Below are 19,713 nucleotides of genomic sequence, written 5' to 3'. Positions count from 1 at the left end.
CAAATAGCCTCATCATCCATCCAGAGCTCATGCCTGGAAGTCATCCTTGACACCCACACCATCCTGGACCAAAGTTGACAAATGATGTCTTCACAACATGTGAAAGCCTCATAATCTACAGCCTGGGAAACCAAAACATAACCTACTAAACTAACCATCCCTGAAATAGATGTTTAATAGGCACATCAGTGTGATTCAGTGCCTGCTATTCTACTAGAAGATAAATGGACTTCTCCTACCACTTACCTAAAGTATATGGAAGTTCACTCAGGAAACAAACCCCAACAGGAGCAGAAGCACAGGCCTAATCAGTAGGAATGTGCTGCCGGAGCCTAGGGTTCTGGGTTTCCTTGAGAATCTTACAAGAAGCTTGGAATCAACGCTAAGACTTTATTATGACATCTAACCCAGAAATGTAACTCAACTCTCAGGTTTAATTCTTCAACAGGAATTTTTTTCTACCCCAGAGAAATAATTAATTTACTATTTGTTTTGACTTTTGTCTCTCTCTTTCTTAAGGTCCTTGGCAAGTGTGGGGGTATGAAATGATAATTTGTTAAGAGCATTCTGAAAAGTACAGAATATTTTGGACATACAAAGGTTAAGGGCATATTTTGTTTTGTTTTTTAATTTTTGTATTTGTTCTAATTTGTTGTATATGACCATAGAATGCAATTATACATTTCAATAGATTGTACATAAATGGAACGTAATCTCCCATTCTTCTGATTATACATATTGTAGGATCACATGGGTCATGCAGTCATATATGTACATGAAGTAATGATGATTGTTTGACTCTACCATCATTCCTTCCCCCATACCCCTTCTCCTCCCTTCACTCCCCTCTACCTAATATAAAGTGACTCTATTCTTCCCTATCCCTCACCTGCTTATTGTCATGAAGTAATGATATCTGTTTCACTTCTGCTATCATACCCCTTTTAGAAGGAGGTCAACCATACCATTGTCACATATCATTTGATATTGAGAATACTTTTTTATTCATTGGACTTTCCAAAGAAATGCTTCTTTACCTTCTGCCACGTTGGCCTCCTGACAGGAAGCCAGGAATGTCCTCCTCTCAGTAGTGAGATTTCCTTGTATGGTAATACCCCTGCTGAGCAGAGCCACTGTGACCTTTAAAATGTGGTGCTCTCCAGCCACCCAAATCTCTGAAAAGTTGTGAGAATATCTGAAAAGAGAAAAAGAGGGAGATACATCTGAAGGTGTCATTCCTAATCTTATTAGGAATGGTGATAGTAAGCCACCAGATGAGTGGGATTCTTCCTTTGGGGATCTATTTTGCAGAAATTCAAATATAAAAGAGTGAACTGCAGCACAAATACATAAGAATTAGAAACTGTCCTGATTATTGCACTATCCATTTGACATAAGACCAAAGTTTGAGAGTCTTACAAGAGAAACTTATTTAAGAAGTATTAGTCTTGAAAACATTTCAAACTTTGCAATTTTCTTGTCAGCATATCCAGCATTATTTAATGTTAGAATATGTCACTGAAAGAGCGGTGTCCACACCCCAACACAGTTAAGACCTCCTCCTCTTCCATGTGAACTTAGCCAAGCTGTCACCAGTACCTCAAGGGTGACCTCAGGTGGAGGTCTGCATTGTGCACAGCCTCCACAGTGACAGTTTCTTCCACTGGTCTGGCACCTCCAACACCTGTCCCACTGACGATGACCACTTCGTCCCCAGTGTGCCAGTCCACAGCATCTTCCAAAGCCAACACTCTGTCCTGGGCGTGGGCAGCTGCTCGAAGATGGGTGATGACTACCTCTGGCAGTGAACCTAAAGCAACCCAGAGAAACACTGTTCAGATATCTAATAGAGAATGTGATGTTATTTGGCCAAAGAATTCTGTGAAAAAGAGTTTTTGTTTTAGTTGGGAGTAAGTTTGGAGGGGTCTTATTGTCTCATCTATAAAGGGTGATAATAAAAGCAATCCGGGATAGAATAATCGGGTACAAAGAACATGGGAAAGGTCATCAGACTGAACTTAAATTTGAATCACATCTTGTCATAGTATAACCAGGTTCCTTTCAATGGAGAGGCTTCAGTTAAAACAGGAATAGCATGGTCTTCCACGTGGGGTTTTAGGAGAATTAATGAGATAATATATATATATGAAACATCTAAGTTGGATCCTACTACATTATAGACTCTCAATAAATGTTCCTCTGTTTCTTTCCTGCATCACATTGTGCTTTGAGAATGAGATTTTACCACTTCTTTCTTATTCCAAAAAGAAGAAATGGTCTTTAGACTATAATGTAGAAGCCAATAACTAATTTCCCACATGAAGACTTCAACTCACTTTACAAATAAGGTAAGCAGAAGGGAAAATCAAAATTACTCAGCAATGGTTGTCTTGGTATATTAAATGAGCCCTTCGAACACTAAAACTGAGTGTATCCAGGATAGGCTGGTTATGAAAATTTCAAGAAGGGAAAATTCCTCAGTCTGGGTATCTTAGTTTGCACTACACTCTGGTATTTCCATCTGACTCTCCCCATACCAAACATGTTAGTCCTTAACTATCAAAGATTTAAGAAGATCATCTATCTCTCAGTTTACTCTAGACTTTTCCAGCAAGGGTCAAGGCAAATTTTTTAAGGCATTATCTGAAGCAATATTTTAAAAAGCACATGGCTTACTCCCAACCCCTTCCTTTTCCCCAGTACACTTCCGTCCTCCTTTGCAATAGATCATAATTTACCTTTAGCCCACAGCCAGTTACTGTCCTCCCTTGTTGCACTAAAGTAAAGTAATAATACTTGAATCTCTAACTACAGAGGTGGCTAACAATAAATCATTTTCAAATTATTTCAAACTTCCCTCTTTTTTTATTTGTCTGTGTGTGTGCAGGCACTTGTACCAATAACATGGTTCTAGTCTTAGGAAGGTCTCGGGTTAATGAGGTAATTTCTAAAGTTTACTCAGGCAATAATTTTATCTTCAAAATATTTACAGAGTTCAAAATTTCTAATTATAGGGCAGGTGAAAATTAAGACATAAATCATCCCCAAAAGAAAATAATTTTAATTTTATTCCTTGTTTGTATAGCTTAACCTTTGGGAACAATAAAATGAAATAAAGTTTATTTATATGTATATGCATATGTGTGGATTTCTCAGACCTCTTCTTGATTGCCCATGTAGAAAAATTTATGCCAAACATAGAAAAATGTTTATCAAATACAAGGCAAAACACTCTCAAACTTAATGACCAATTGCTCACAACACTCAGTCAATAAGCAAGGAACATCAATTACGCATGTGCTGACATGCAAGCTATATGTGGCAGAACCGAGAGTACAAACCAACAATGATGTTTCTCAACTAATTGTTCTTAAGAGTGGTCAAGTCAAAATGAATGGGAAAGGATTACAGAGAATCATTAAAGTGTATTTTTAATTATTAAAATACACTTAAGTCCTTTCAAACGTTGACAGAATCTCCAGAAAGCAGTAAGATTGTCTCATAACCTTTTCATTCATGTTACAGAAATGACATCTCTGTATGACCACATCAAGCCTGAATGTGTTAGGAGTACCAGCCAGTGACATAGATTTCAATACAGAATTGCTCTGTAATTATCACAGTATGCATGATTTATCTTTCTACCTGAAGAACGGATCATGAATGCATGACCACTGTTTTGTGTTTTCTTTATATATGTCACAATTCCTAACACAGCACTGAACTCATGGTTGGCATTCAACTCAAGAGTGGTTTAAATTAATTATTTTAATTTGTTTTCTGGACAATCACTTATAATCCCCCCATCAGGTTATACCTAACTGAGCATACAATATCCAATATTTTAAAAACAGAAAAAAAACAACAAACACTATTGAAATTTTTGAATAAACACAACCTAGTTTTTCTCTGATGTAAGAACTCTTTGTTGTTTGTTTGTTTTTATCTTACAAATTGCATAAGGAGAAACTAAAATTCTCCAAAATCAATTCATCAGTACCTAGTTCTGAAAGTAGGTCTTCTGAATCCAGGGCCTGAGAACTAGATAAGTAATTAAATTTCTAGCCTCTATAAATTAACTACTCCCAATTATCTTTGATTCTCAAAAATCATATGCATTACTCTGTAAAGGTTATTTAAGCGCCACACAAGAGGGACTGGCAGACCCTCTGCTGAAGAGAACAGGGCACACATGTGAGTTATTCTCTTCATAGAACTCCTGAAACTCAGCTGGGGCAACTCCCTTCCTTTCTGTACCACAAATCAAAAAGCATATAAAAGCAGTTTTAAAAGCTCAGTAATTTATAAATATATTTAAATGACAAAAGGAGTATGGTCTTAACTTGTAATTTAATCCAGTGTTTAACCACATTTGGTTTTCAACATTGACCTGCTAACCAACAAACTCTTCATTTACTCCCACTATGACTTCTGCTCATAATTGTATTTCCTACAAATTATTGTTCAAGCATTTCAGTGTCATTCATCTATAATTAGTGAGTCTCAGAGAACCATTCTTACTAAATGGGCATGGAGAGAAAGAAAATAATCTTTGGGGGCTGACACACTTTTAAATTTCCAATTGTCTTCTATTTATTTTGTAGGAATTAAATCTTTATTCCAAGTGAATAACTGCCAAGATTTTTCCAAACCAGTTAGAAGGAATGAAAGGAAGGAAGAAAGAAAGGAGGAAGGGAGGGAGAGAGAAAGGAACTACTTCATTAAAATAACATTGACATCAGAATAGAAATATAAAAGAACTCACCAAAAGAGCTAAAAATTTTATCTGGAATATATACACACAGTATTCCCCCCTTATTTCTGGACATAGCTTCCCCATTACCCATAGCAAAACAGAGAATGCTCTCCTTTCCTACATGTACAGGTAAATATTTCTCAAGCATTGGGAAGACAAAACGAAGAAAACGGAGTCCCCTTTATCTAATACTCACTACTAGTACAAGAAATACACAGACAGGAATCACGAATGCTCCATGCTAAGAGATGAGATAGAGGGAGAGCCAGGGTCCACTGGTGCACAGACAGGGAGCACCTCACTCACAGCAAGGGAGTGGTTGTTTCTGGGATGCTTCCCAGAAGAGTGATAACTGTGCTGGATTTTTGAAGGATAAGCCATTTGCTCAGATGACAAAATGGGAAGAGATGAAATAGAAACATTTTTCATGTGCCATTTCCCTCTGCCCTTGAGAACAACTTGCTGCAATATCTCCCTTGGATAAAGACAAAATCTGGAAAGCACCCTGCGTGAGCTCTGCTGTGTGTGTGCACTGTGAGCCTTCTGCATCATTACAGGTTCATCTCCAGTGGTCCTGACTGAGCAGGGAGCTCCCTCCCTGCAGGAGGGTGAATCACAGTGATCCTCTGAAAAAGCGCAGCTCAGCCAGCTGCATCCACAGCTGAAGTGAGTTTTTCTGCATTGTGGTGAAAGGGAACTGGGACGAGGTCTATTCCAAGACTAAGAAGGACTCCACTGTTCTTCTGGCACAAGGGTTTAGACTAAAGCTAACCATGCTTATTTAATGACACAATGAGCAATATTTCTCTAGAGCTATCAGAGAAAAGCTAGCTTTTGTTTCTATGCAATTAAAGCTTTATGTTTTTGCAGCTTAGACTCAAAACAAGTGACTGAGAAGAATCGGGACATTGTAAGATAAGTGGAAACATCTGGACCCTTTTCCTAGCTCCTGTAAGGATTTCAAGTCTTCAATATGGCCATGCTTAGGCCATACAGAACTCAAAGTGACTGTCCTTCAGTTAGTGGTACAAAACTCTCTTAGAGCTAAAGGTTTCTATGGAATATCTTTAGTACCCACTTATTATTGCCCTCAAAATATACTTTTTTATTATTTTTTTTTCTCTTGAAATCTTTTCATCTCTCAGTATTGCCACACTGGGTACCAAGCTTCTAGCACATGAACTTTTGGGGAAAAACTGGTATCTAAACCCCACAGACACCATCCCTTCCCAAAGACTGTTATAAATACAATTGTATTAAAGAAGACAAATAAGTTCCAGCATTTCACAGCATAATAGGGTAACTATATTTTACAACAACCTATTATATATTTATGAGCAAGTAGAAGAGAGGAGCTTGAAGACTCTAAATATGAAGAAATGATAAGGAAATGGAAACACTAATCACATTGATTTAATAAGTATAAACTGTATGCACATATTAAAATATCACATAAGCACCCTGTAAGTATGTAATATTATTGTGTTAATTAAAAAATAAAATTAAAAGGGTAAAAGCAACTTTGGCTTTTAAACAAGCTATGCAAGCTTCACAAATGCAACCACAAAATAAAATTTTCAGAATGTTGAGGGGATACCATAATTTAAATCAGCTATACCTTTGATCAAATAGATAATCATTTTGATCATCATTACTAGGTTTTATGTCTTCCATCAGAGGTAATGGGGACATGAAAAAAGGTTAATTTTTATAACTATTTTTAGAAAAACCATGAACATATAACATTTAAATATGAAAAAGAAAGTGCTTTCAATTTTAACAGATTAATATAAGTCTTTCTTATCATTCCTTTTTTGTGTATATGTCGATAAACTTTCAGATTTGTAAAAAATGTCATAATTCTATGCAAATCTTTTCTTTTTTGATATATTGGAATACATTTAGTTAACATTTGTTGAATACATGAAGAGTTGAAATTGGAAGGGTAATTGGGATGATTTTTAAATTTTTTTTATTTTTACACACTGCATTTTGATTCATTGTACACAAATGGGGTACATCTTTTCATTTCCATGGCTGTGCACAATGTAGATTCATACCATTCGTGTAATCATACACGTATGTAGGGTAATGATGTCTGTCTCATTCCACCATTTTTATACCCCGCTCCCATTTCCCTTCTCTCACCCCTACCCCCGCTCCATCCCATTATATATCATCATCCACTTATCAGGGAAAACATTCGACCTTTGGGTTTTTGGGATTGGCTTATTTAACTTAACATGATATTCTCCAATCCCATCCATTTATCTGTAAATGCCATATTATTCTTCTTTATGGCTGAATAATATTCCATTGTGTGTATACACCACAGTTTCATTATCCATTCATCTGTTGAAGGGCATCTAGGTTGGTTCCACAATCTAGCTATTGTGAATTGAGCTGCTATAAACATTGATGTGGCTGCATTTCTTTACTCACGCTAGAAAATAATTAATTACAACACAGCATCAGTGTTAGACTCCTCTGTGCAGAACATTCCCTATTATCCTACTAGGGGACTCTCCTTCCCCCTTGCCTTGGAGACCACTTCTATTTAAATATTGTATCTCCTAGGTCAGGGAATCTGCTCCCTCTTTCGGAGTCTCCTTTTTCCTTTTCTAACTCTTTACATTCCTCAGTGAGGGTCTCCTGCTCCACTTCTTCCTCTGCTGCTGCCTGACAAACACCATCTTGTTTGACCAACACTCTGTAGCTTTTAGCTTCTCATCTGGTTCCTCACTCATCCATCTTCTCTCTAGGAGGACCATAGGGTTTGGGATATGCAGAGCCACAGCAGATACTTAGGGATGGAAGATAGAAGACTCCTATTTGGAGAAGCCCCCAAAATAGAGGAGTGGTAATAAGTAGATCCCAGGTTAGGACACAGAGCTCATACGTATGCCACTGTTGTTATCTGAGGGGATATCTTTTTCTCCTTTATATACTGTTAAGTTTACACATGATCACAAGCAATAGTCTGCTCTCCTATCTCTATAGAGATGCCCTCTTCACTGCCCAGCTCTAAACCTAAAGGAGTGGAGTGGATGACCCTGGAGAAGGGTGAGGAGGCTACAAGAAAGTGAAGGGGGAAAAGGGTGAGTTTTCTGGGAGATGGTCAATGGGTCACTGCCTGGTTTAAGGAGGCAACAAGATCATGCATGTCATCCAACATGGCCAAAAGCTCATCTGGCATGGTCTCCAAGGTATTTATATCCAACAGGATATCAAAGTCAAACTCCTTCTGGCGCACTTTCTCCAAAACACAATCTGTCCCAGGGAAGGAAGCCAGTGCACAGTTTCTAAGACATGATCAATTCATTCACAGCCAGCCACTCAGATGTGGAGCCTGCCTTCACCTTATCATTAGAGAACCCATGAGGTCTGAAGTGCTAGGACACCTCCAGGTAGTCATCTAAAGACCAAGGCTTCCTTCAGCCCCCCCCCCCCCACCTGACAAGAGACATCAAGTTCCCCATTAATAACTCACTTAGGAAGCTAATCTTGGTGACATTATGCAGCTCTCCTGAAATTGAGTAATGTGCTTACTGCTAAGGTGTCTTTGTGGGTCATGGCAATGCCACTGCCAGATGCTGTGAAAAGTGCTGCGGCTTCAGTTCCCGGGATGGCCTCTGTAGGCACTGCTGTCATTGCTACAAAAGCCAACAAAGACGACAATGACAGGCACTGCTGCCTCTAATATGCCATAGTGTCCAAGAACCCTGCAAGACAGGGGGAGGGAAAACACAGGCATGCAGACATCTCTCCCTCTAGGACAGGTGGGGCAGAATACACATCCCATTTTTTCCCCTATAAATTCCTTTACTTAATACAGTTGGAACACTTAATACAGTTGCAGTTCTGGAGTTCAGAATTCTGAAATTATTTTCGCTGGATAAAGTCAAGGTGTTGTCAAGTCTGCCTTCTTCCAGAAGCTCTGGAAGGATCATCCATTTTCTTGCTTTTTCAGTTTTCAGCCTCCGTGCACAGTTTTTGCCATGTAGCTCCTTCCTCCATCTTTGAAGCACATCGCTCCTATCTCTGCTCCCAGCATCATATTCCTGCCTCAGGCTGATTCCTCCTGCATCCTTTTGGTAAGGACCAATGTGATTACATGGGACCCACATGTATTCAGGATAATATCTTCATTTCAAGATCTATAATTAATCACATGTGCAAAGTTCCTTTTTTTTTTAATTAAAGATGCAAAGTTCCTTTACCAAATATGTTAATATTCATGGGTCCTGTGGATCAGGACAGAAACATGTTTCAGGGTCATTTTTCAGCCTTCTACAATTGTATTTTGGAATAAATAGTGTTCAGAAATCAACAAACCACTTGGGGAAAAATTGGATAGATGACTTATAAGGAATATTAGTGTTAATTCTAGATTGATTGAAGTGGAGGTCAGAAACCTTTTTCTCAAGGAGCCATTCTCTGTCCTAAATTCTCAATTCTGTTACTGAAAGGCAAAGCAGCTATTTCTGGGTTTCAATAAAATTTTGTTGACAAAAGCAAGCAATGGATCAGATTTGGTCCATGGACCATAGTTTGCTGACCCTGGTTAATAGATTTGAAAAAGCAAGATAAATAAAAGTACTAAGAACCAAACCGGTAAATGTTTAATCTTTTGTGTAAGCAAGAGTTTCTTGACACAGAATTAAAGGGAGAACTCATAAAGGAAGATATTTGTAGATTTGCTATTGCAGAGGTCATATAGTTCCATAAAAATATTGAAAGAAAACAACAAAACAGGAAATAAGCAGGTTTTTTGTGCCTCTATCAAGAATATTACAAAAGGAATCATAAGGAATAATGCCTCACTTGCAATCCCAAAATAACCTGAAATAAAAATAAATTTGTGAAGACTTTCAGAAACTCAAGAGTATCTTCTGTGTGTTGCCATAGGGAAATACCAGTGATGTGTACATAAAACAGAAGTACCCCGTGTGCATCTGAACCCATGAAGAGGGTGAAATAAACTTTAGTTACCAAGTCATAGTTTCATCATCTCTCAAATAAAATAATCCCAGCCTTTGCTACTTCACAGGGATGCTGTGAGAGTTAGGTGAGAGGAGAGAATTGGAATCAGCTTTGAAAATTATATAGTGCCAGGGTCTAGGTGAAATCCAATTTTAACAAATACTGAATATAATGCCCAATTCAATGGTACCCTTTCTCCATGACCAGGCTATTAATAGCTTTGCTTTGATGACACATGTGGAAGAATGCTCTTTGAAGGGAAAATCACAAGATTCTGCATATATAGCTTTCCATTTACTTAACAAAGATGAGTTTCTTTTGATACTTGAAATGTAAAAAATATAAAAGCTGGACTATATTAACCAGTTAATCAACTAAAAGAAGGTTACTACTGGAGAATAGGAATTCATAAGGCAGAAGTTCTAGGTAGGATCCAAGTCAGCTAGTGCATTAGTGTCATGGTAGAAATTTTGGACGTTATTTTAGGAAAAATGGGAAGCCACTGATTTTGAGCAATAGCAGGTTATAAGCAGAATTGTGTTTTAAAAAGATCACCTTGACTCCAGGACAAAAATAAACTGGAAATGGAAAAAAGCAGCAACAAAATGATGAATTAGAATGCTTACCCAAGACTCCAGGCACAAGTCGAAGGTATCACAAATAGAGGCAACAATAAGGGAGATGGAGAGAAGCATGTGGGTTAATGAGTTACCCCAAAATTAAGCAGAACTTGGTGATAAACAAATATATGGGAATGAGAGAAAAGGAGATATCAAGAATGACAGCCAGGTTCCTGACTGACAGATTACTAGAAAACAAGAAACACCATCTCATCCTTCTTAGAATAATAAGGAGACAAGTTCACCAAATCAAAACTGGAGGCACAAGGTCAATACAAGCTTTTATTGAGTGCTTGCATGCTGCCTGCCACTGTGCTTAGTACTTTATATATTTTATTTCACTTAAACCATGTAACAACAACATGAGAAAATTTTAGCATTATCTCAAGATGTGACAGATAAAACACTGAGAAGTTGACTTTTTCAAAGTCTTCCAGCTGGCTCCTTCTAGAGATGGAATTTGGACCCAAGCAGTCTACTTCCAAAAACTTAAACTACAGGAAAAGGGGTTAGTGACTACACCATGACTGAGCAAACTCAAGCTCATCTAGAGAAGATGCCTTCAGCCATATTGTAGAGAGAAAAAGAAACAGGAAATCTTGAGCAGAAGAGATTGATCATGGAGCTATTTTTTCTTGAAAAACTTTGTGTCAACAAAATTATGTGTCCAAGATATGATACATCAATTATAGAAAATGGGGTCCACTTTTTGTGACTGCAATCGTTGATTTTATACATCAACTTGACTGGACAAAAGGGTGTCCAGACATTTGACCAAACATAACTCTGGGTTTGTCTGTGAGGGCTTTTCTGGATGACATTAACCATTAACATTTAAATCAGTAAACTGAGTAAAGCAGACTTCTCTCCCTAATGTGTGTGGCCCTTGTACAATCAATTAAAGATCTGAATAAGCAGGTTAGACAAGGGAACTTCTTCCTGGCCATGAGAACTGAGATTTTGGTCTTTTCTGCCCTTCAGACTCAGACTGAAACTTCAGCTCTTCTTGGATCTCTGGTCTGCCATTTTTTAGACAATAACATACTGTCCACTCTCCTGATTCTTAGGACTAGACTTAGACTGGGGACTAACTTTGGCTCTCCTTGATTTCCATCTTGCCAACTGCAAATCCTAGAACTTCTCAGCCTCTGTGATCACATGACTCAATCCCAGTCAAAAGAAAGTAGGGGAGTAAGTTAACAACCATAAGAACAAAGGTACCATTTTTACTACTTTATAACAGTTGGGATTTTATAAGGAACTAGTATACAGATTTTTGGTATTTTTTAAAAATTTTTATTGGTGCACTGCAGTTGTATATGGTGGTGGGGTTTGTTGTTATATATCTGTTCATGTGCACAATGTAATTTGGCCAATATCATTCCCCAGTATTTTCTCTTTCCCTCCCCTCTTCCCTCTCCCTGGTCCCTTTCTTCTACCCTGCTGATTTCCATTTTTCTCTAGCTTCCACATATGAAAGAAAACATATTACTCTTGACTTTCTGAATTTGGCTTATTTCACTACACATAATGTTCTCACATTCCATCCATTTTCTTTCAAGTACCATAATGTCATTCTTCTTTATGACTTAATGAAACTCTATTGTTTATAAATAACATATTTTCTTTATCCATTAGTTCATGTGCTTTTGTTAGTTCATTTTGTGGTACTGAGGATTGACCCAAGGACACTCTACCACTGAACTACATCCCCAATGTTTTTAGTTTTTAATTTTGAGACAGGGTCTTGCTACATAGCCCAGGCTGGTCTTGAATATGAAATTGTCCTGCCTTAGCCTCCCAGGTCACTAAAATATACTATCATACCCAGCTGTTCACAGTTTTTTTTAAAACAATGTATTGTTCTAATTTGAAATATACCTTCCCAATTTGCCTTTTATGTGGTCTAACTATTCTTCTATAATACTAACATTTATAACGAGATTTTCTATTTTGTTGGAATATAGATTTTCAAAATAACTTCTAATTATGTTTTGTATTTCAGTGGTGTCTGTCATGATATTTCCTTTTTCATCATGAATTTTAGTTATTTGAGTTTTCTCTCTCCTCTTCATTAGTGTGGCTAAGGGTTTGTCAATTTTGTTTATTTTTTCAGAGAACCAACTTTTTGTTTTGTTAATTTTTTCAATTGTTTCTTTTGTTTCAATTTCATTGATTTCAGCTCTGATTTTATTTCCTGTCTTCTACTACATTTGATGTTGATATATTCTTCCTTTTCTAGGACTATGAGAAAATTGCTCTGCCTTTGACATAAAAAAGGATTTTTTTCTTACATTTAGCTAATAGATACAGCTGTCCTCACCTGTCCTTTCCCATCAATTTCACAAACAAAAAGAGTGTTGCCCTTGATTGGTCATTTCTAAAAAATATGTAGCATAATCCCAGGGAATGGATAATCCATTAGGCCAAAGAGGAGATCTCCATTTTTATTCTCTCTCCCACTACAAGCATAGAGAAAGGGTCGTGGAGGTAGCTCCCTATAATCTGCCCTCTAATCTAGAAAGACTAAAATAGGTGAACCAGCTGAGTGCTGTTGCACACACCATAATCCCAGTGACCAGAAAGGCTAAGGCAGGAGGATCATAAGTTCAAGGATAGCCTCAGATACTTAGGAAAAACGAAAAGGATTGGGGATGTAGCTCAATGATAAAGACCCCATGGGTTCAATCCTTAGTACCAAATTAATAAATAAATAAGATAAAATTGTTGACCCAGACCAACTAGCTCTTACACTAGGGCAACTTTGCGTCTTCACTTCCCCATTGTGTCAGTCTTACATGCCTTGGATTAGGAAGTACCCAGTGTTGTGTGTGTTCTTAAAAGTAAAGAAGGAAAAATAAGCAAAAGGAAAAGTTGTCCATTCCCTTCATAACTTATACAAGAATAATTAGTGGCATGACACATCACTGCTCACGAGCAATTATCCTTTGACTTGGAACCAAATCCTATACCCAGTAATGATGGCTTTGCAAGTCATTGCCCTGTACATAAAATATTTATACCACAGAGTGTCCAGTTAAAATCAAGACTCTAATGGTTCTGGATCCTCTGATTAAAATATTTTAAAATCTTCTTCATCTTTTTACTAATACTACCAATGTATAATCAAATCTAGAAAATATCATGTTGTATAATTTTTAGTCCTATATTTTCTATTAATTGTGTTAAGAGCTTTGAGTTTTCCTAGTGAAGTAGTCAATTGGATTTTTTTCTTAACCAAATTAACTTTGAAATATATTTGTGTAGGCAGTCCCATTAAATCTTATTTTGCAATTCTAAGTTAGTAAAAAAGAGTAAAAATATTTCAAGATGGAAAAACTATTTTTAGATGCCATTCTTCTTTCATTCTGGTTAGAGAACATGACTCTTGGTTTAAGAAAACATCCTCCTTTGCTCTGAAATTATGTATGCCTAGATCATTGTCCATACCCTTACTCCAGTAAGGGCTTTCTGGCTAATTCTGGCAATGAGAGTACTACTCCCTCGTCACAGTAGCTATTTCAGGAATCCAAACAACTTATGACTCAAATGGGGCCAAGGTCAATCCTTCGCCACTTGCTCAAGTGTTTCATTCAGTTATTCATGAAACAAATATTTCTCCAAAGCCTACTATGAGTCTAGACACTATCCTAAGGCATGGAGAATTTGTTATAAACAGAAAATGAAATGGGAAGATTTGTGCCCCCATGATGTATATCTATTTTACTAGGAGAGGCAGTGGAATAAATATAATAAATAAAATAAATGTAATAAATAATGTTAAAAGATAAGGCTTAAAAAAGAAGGGTGTGTTAGCTACTTATCACTGTGACAAAAATAACTGTCTAGAATAACTCAGAGGAGGAAAGATTTGTTTTGGCTCCCAGTTTCAGAGGTCTGAGTCCATGGCTCCATGGACTCTCGGGCGTGTAGTGAGGCAGAACATCATAATGGAAGAGCATGGCAGAGGAAAGCTGCTCAGTTCATGCTCTGGGAAGTAGAGAGAGAGGTAGGGGGGCTGGGAGAAGAGCAAATCCTTCCAGGGCAGGCACCCAGTGACCTGTTTCCTCCAGCAGTGTTCTACTTGCCTATTGTTTTTACCACCTCCCAGGAATTACATTCCAATTATTAATCCATTAAATGCATTAACCCACTGATGAGATCAAAGCTCTCATATCCGATCATTGCCTAAAATCCCCTCCTCTTAACCTTGCTTCACTGGGGACCATGCTTTCCCCAATGAGCTTTTTGAGGGTTATTCTGGATCCAAGCCATAACGAAGAGGAGAGTACCAAAGTTTGCCCAGAAGTCAAGTGGCTCTGGATAGGTAATCTTTTTATCGGGAGAAATAGGGCCCCCTTTCTGCTTCCTGAGGGAAGAATTTGCCTGACAGTGAAGTCAACTCAGGGAAAAGCAGAACCAAGAGATGCAGAGAAACAAAGTCTTAATGCTTTCATTGGAGCACCTGGACTCAGCTGTGCCTCAAGGTTTTTCAGTTATATGAGGCAATAAATGTCCTTATTTTTGTTTGAATTGGGCTTTCTGTCACTTGCAACCAAAAAAGACCTGACTAATGTCAACGTTTTCAAGTATATATAGAAACCTGAAGTACCTTACAATGTGTTTCTAAGTGGGGTTCCTGCTGTACTTGGATTATTGAATAGCTAGAACTCATTTCTAATTAGCAATATACATTTATATGTAAACACTTAAAATTAAAAGACCTTAGAAACAGCTTGCTCACTTAGACGTGTTTTTAAAAGTTTCTTAAAGTGTGGGTTCTACTATTAATTTAAGGAGCCCTTTCTTATAGATGGTTCCAACATCACTCTTGTTCAAATTAATGAGATTTTAGAAGGAAGTTTCTATCACCATACACAGAACAGTTGTATGTTTTACCTTTTTGAAGCATTATTGAATGAAACAGAGAAAATGTTTTGCTTTATTTTTGTTAGTGATGCTGGATATGTCTTGGATGATATAGAGCCAAGAACCAAAATTCATGCACTCTAGGGAGAACTAGTCATTCCATCCTGGATGTCTTCCCATGCTGAGCTACACTAAATTTACATTCACTAGTGTTAACCATCTAATCATGATCTGCTACAACATGCCAGCTGACCAAAACTCCAATGATGTATTGAATTTTGTTAAATTTTAACATTCAGAAAGTTTTAAATTTTCCTCATACTCCATTCCTTCATTCGTTAAATCTTCCTTCCTTCCCAGCCCTAAATGACAAGAAAATAGCATATAAACAAACAAAATAACAATGGCGGAGGATTCAAGATGGCGGACTAGAGGGTGGCTGCATTTCGTGTTGCTCCAGGACTCAGGACTCAAGAAGAGGAGATATAGAGAGGCTTGGGACCAACTCAAAGCAGCCGGGCGAGAGTCTCCCACTGGGCAGGCGTCCCGGAAGGGGCAGGAGTCCTGGACGGGGCGGTAGCCCCAAAAACAGGGATCTTTGCAAAGTAGAACGGCCGGCGAGGCGCCCCTCCTCCCGCCGGAGCAGTGATCGCAGACAGCTGGGAGCATTGAAGAGGGGGCTGCCCAGAGGAGAAGGAGAAATACGGGCTCGGCACGTCGCTTGGAATTGGATCAGCTGCGCCAGGGCTCTGGGCGGCTATCCGGAGGAGCAGCGTGGACTCAGGACTCAAGAAAAGGAGATATTGAGAGACTTGGGACCAACTCAAAGCAGCCGGGTAAGTGTTTCCCACTGGGCGGGCATCCCGGACGGGGCGGTAGCCCCCGGACAGGGCGGTAGCCCCGAAAGCAGGGATCTTTGCAAAGTAGAACGGCCGGCGAGGCGCCCCCTCCTCCCGCCGGAGCAGTGATCGCAGACAGCTGGGAGCATTGGAGAGGTGGCTGTTCACCACAGCGCTTGGACTCGGCGCAACCCACCCGCGCTCTGGGAGGCTGCCCAAAGGAGAAGGTGCTTGGTGAGCTGTTTGGACTGAACGTGACCACCCCTGAACACAGGGGGCTGCCCAGAGGAGAAGGAGAAATACGGGCTCGGCACGTCGCTTGGAATTGGAGCAGCTGCGCCAGGGCTCTGGGCGGCTATCCGGTGGAACAGCGTGGTGAGTGGTTTGGTCCCAGAGCATCCGCTCCTGAACATAGGGGGGTTGTCTGGAGAAGGAGGAGGAGCGCGGCGGGGTGCTTGGGCTCGAAGTGACTGCACCAGGGCTACGGGAGGCAGTCGGGACAAGAAGGTACACAGTGAGTTCTTGGGACTCGTGACGCACCAGATCTCTGGGTGACTGCCTGGTGGAGAAAGTAGTGCGTGGTGGGTCACTTGGTCTTAGAGCGACCGCACGGAACAACAGGTGGCTGCCGGAGGAAAAGGCGTGTGGCGGGTCACTGGGACTCGGAGCGATTGTAAGGGGCTCCAGGTGGCTACTCAGAGGAGGGGCCGCATTGCCAGGTGAAAAGTGCAGAGCAGGGTCCTAGACGGCTTCTTGGTGGAAGGGCCCCACAGACAAACAGGGGTGGAGCGAAGGCTCCAGGTCTGCAGGCAGTTTCTCTGAGGAGAGGCAGCCTAAGGAGATTCATCTGCGAAGGGCGAGGCTTCCAGGCCCAGGAGGTAGGTCCGGGTCCCTGGGAACATTGCAGAAGAAGGCTGCCCAGCCCAGGAGGTAGTTGTGAATTGATCGGAACCTCTGGGAGGGAAACAGACCAGCGAGACCTCCCCACTGGGTGAGTCCTCCCTGTCGGGTGAGGTTCTCCCAAAAGGACTGTAAAATCAGAGACACAGACCCAAACTGGCCTTGCATCAGCCCACATCCTACTTCCCCTTTGGATGACCATTCATCAGCAAGTGAAGGTACCTCTGCCCACTAGCAGGGAATATACCCCACCGGAAGGCCACCTCCCCTAGGGAGTCAGCTTCCTTGTGGAGCCCCGCATTATCAACTTCCTCCAAGACTTCAGGCTACTGAAGGCTAAGAGGGGATATACTAGAAAGCTTCAGGGATATTATAAGACAATAGAGGAAATCTGCAATATCACAGCAGTCAACTGATACCTGAACAATATGAGAAAACAAGGAAAGAAAATGCTGCAGACAAATCTAGATAGTACATCAATGAAACCCAACGACAGCATGGCAGAAGAAATGACAGAAAGGGAGTTCAGAATGTACATAATTAAAATGCTCAGGGAAGCAAATGACGAGATGCAAGAGCGAATGCAGGCACTGAATGATCGCATCAATCGACAGTTAAAAGAGCAAATACAGGAAGCAAAAGATCATTTCAATAAAGAGTTAGAGATATTGAAAAAAAACCAAACAGAAATCCTTGAAATGAAGGAAACAATAAACCAAATTAAGAACTCCATAGAAAGCATAACCAATAGAATAGAACACCTGGAAGACAGAACATCAGACATTGAAGATAAAATATTTAACCTTGAAAACAAAGTTGAACAAACAGAGAAGATGGTAAGAAATCATGAACAGAATCTCCAAGAACTATGGGATATCATGAAGAGGCCAAATTTGAGAATTATTGGAATTGAGGAAGGCTTAGAGAAACAGACCAAAGGAATGAACAATCTATTCAATGAAATACTATCAGAAAATTTCCCAAATCTGAAGAATGAAATGGAAGATCAAGTACAAGAGGCTTATAGGACTCCAAATATACAAAATTACAACAGACCCACACCAAGGCACATTATAATGAAAATGCCCAACATACAAAATAAAGACAGAATTTTAAAGGCCGCAAGAGAGAGGAATCAAATTACATTCAGGGGGAAACCAATACGGATATCAGCAGATTTTTCAATCCAGACCCTAAAAGCTAGAAGGGCCTGGAACAACATTTTTCAAGCCCTGAAAGAAAATGGATGCCAACCAAGAATCTTATACCCAGCAAAACTTACCTTTAAATTTGATGGTGAAATAAAATCCTTCCATGATAAACAAAAGCTAAAAGAATTTACAAAAAGAAAGCCAGCATTACAGAACATTCTCAGCAAAATATTCCATGAGGAAGAGATGAAAAACAAAGAAACAAATCAGCAATGGGAGGAACCATCCTAAAGGAATTGTCAAATAAAGGAAGAACCAAGTCGTCTCAAAATAAATAAATAAATAAATAAATAAATAAATAAATAAATAAAATGAACCAAATGACCGGGAATACTAATCATATCTCAATAATAACCCTGAATATTAATGGCCTGAACTCATCAATCAAAAGACATAGACTGGCAGATTGGATCAAAAAGAAAGATCCAACAATATGTTGCCTGCAAGAGACTCACCTCGTAGAAAGAGATACACATAGACTAAAGGTGAAAGGATGGGGGAAAACATATCATGCACATGGACTCAGCAAAAAAGCTGGGGTATCCATCCTCATTTCAGATAAGGTGGACTTCAAGTCAAAACTAGTCAAAAGGGATAAAGAAGGACATTACATACTGCTTAAGGGAACCATAAATCAGCAAGACATAACAATCATAAACATCTATGCCCCAAACAGTGGCTCATCCATGTATGTCAAACAAATCCTTCTCAATTTCAGAAACCAAATAGACCATAACACAATAATACTAGGTGATTTTAACATGCCTCTCTCATCACTGGACAGATCTTCCAACCAAAAATTGAACAAAGAAACCATAGATCTCAATAACACAATCAATAATTTAGACTTAACGGACATTTATAGAATATACCATCCAACCAAGAGCGAATACACTTTCTTCTCAGCAGCACATGGATCCTTCTCTAAAATAGACCATATATTATGCCACAAAGCTAATGTAAGCAAATACAAGAAGATAGAGACACTACCTTGTATTCTATCAGATCATAATGGTTTGAAGTTAGAAATAAATGAAAGAGTAAAAAACAGAAGCTACTCCAACACCTGGAGATTAAACAATATGCTATTACATGATGAATGGATAACAGAAGATATTAGGAAGGAAATTAAAAAATTCCTAGAGGTAAATGAGAACAAAGAAACATCATATCAAAATCTTTGGGACACTATGAAAGCAGTACTTAGAGGAAAATTTATTTCATGGAGCGCATTCAATAAAAGAAGTAAAAATCAACAAATAAACAACCTAACACTTCAGCTCAAAGCCCTAGAAAAAGAAGAACAGACCAACACCAAAAGTAGTAGAAGACAGGAAATAGTTAAACTCAGAGCTGAAATCAACGAAATTGAAACAAAAGAAACTATACAAAAAATTGACAAAATAAATAGTTGGTTCTTTGAAAAAATAAACAAAATTGATAAACCCTTAGCCACTCTAACAAAGAGAAGACGAGAGAAAACCCAAATCACCAAAATTCGGAATGAACAAGGAAATATCACAACAGACACGATT

At 39.0% G+C, this 19,713-nt stretch overlaps 1 protein-coding gene across 10 annotated transcripts in view; it reads right to left on the bottom strand.

The window, feature by feature from the left end:
• The window catches only part of PKHD1 (PKHD1 ciliary IPT domain containing fibrocystin/polyductin), a 448,592-nt gene that overhangs the window by 277,516 nt on the left and 151,363 nt on the right, over positions 1-19,713 (bottom strand). For all 10 annotated transcript variants that reach the window (XM_079147500.1, XM_079147498.1, XM_079147502.1 and 7 more), the window contains 2 exons: positions 1,600-1,810; positions 1,038-1,195 (listed from right to left, as the gene is read on the bottom strand). In XM_079147500.1, the coding sequence (XP_079003626.1) occupies positions 1,038-1,195; positions 1,600-1,810 (369 nt within the window). The remainder of the gene's footprint in view (positions 1-1,037; positions 1,196-1,599; positions 1,811-19,713) is intronic.

The sequence above is a fragment of the Sciurus vulgaris genome, assembly GCF_902686455.1.
Source record: "Sciurus vulgaris genome assembly, chromosome: 7".
Lineage (NCBI taxonomy): Eukaryota > Metazoa > Chordata > Mammalia > Rodentia > Sciuridae > Sciurus > Sciurus vulgaris.
Note: the sequence above shows the minus strand (reverse complement) of the source record. Positions and strands in the feature narration are given on the sequence as shown.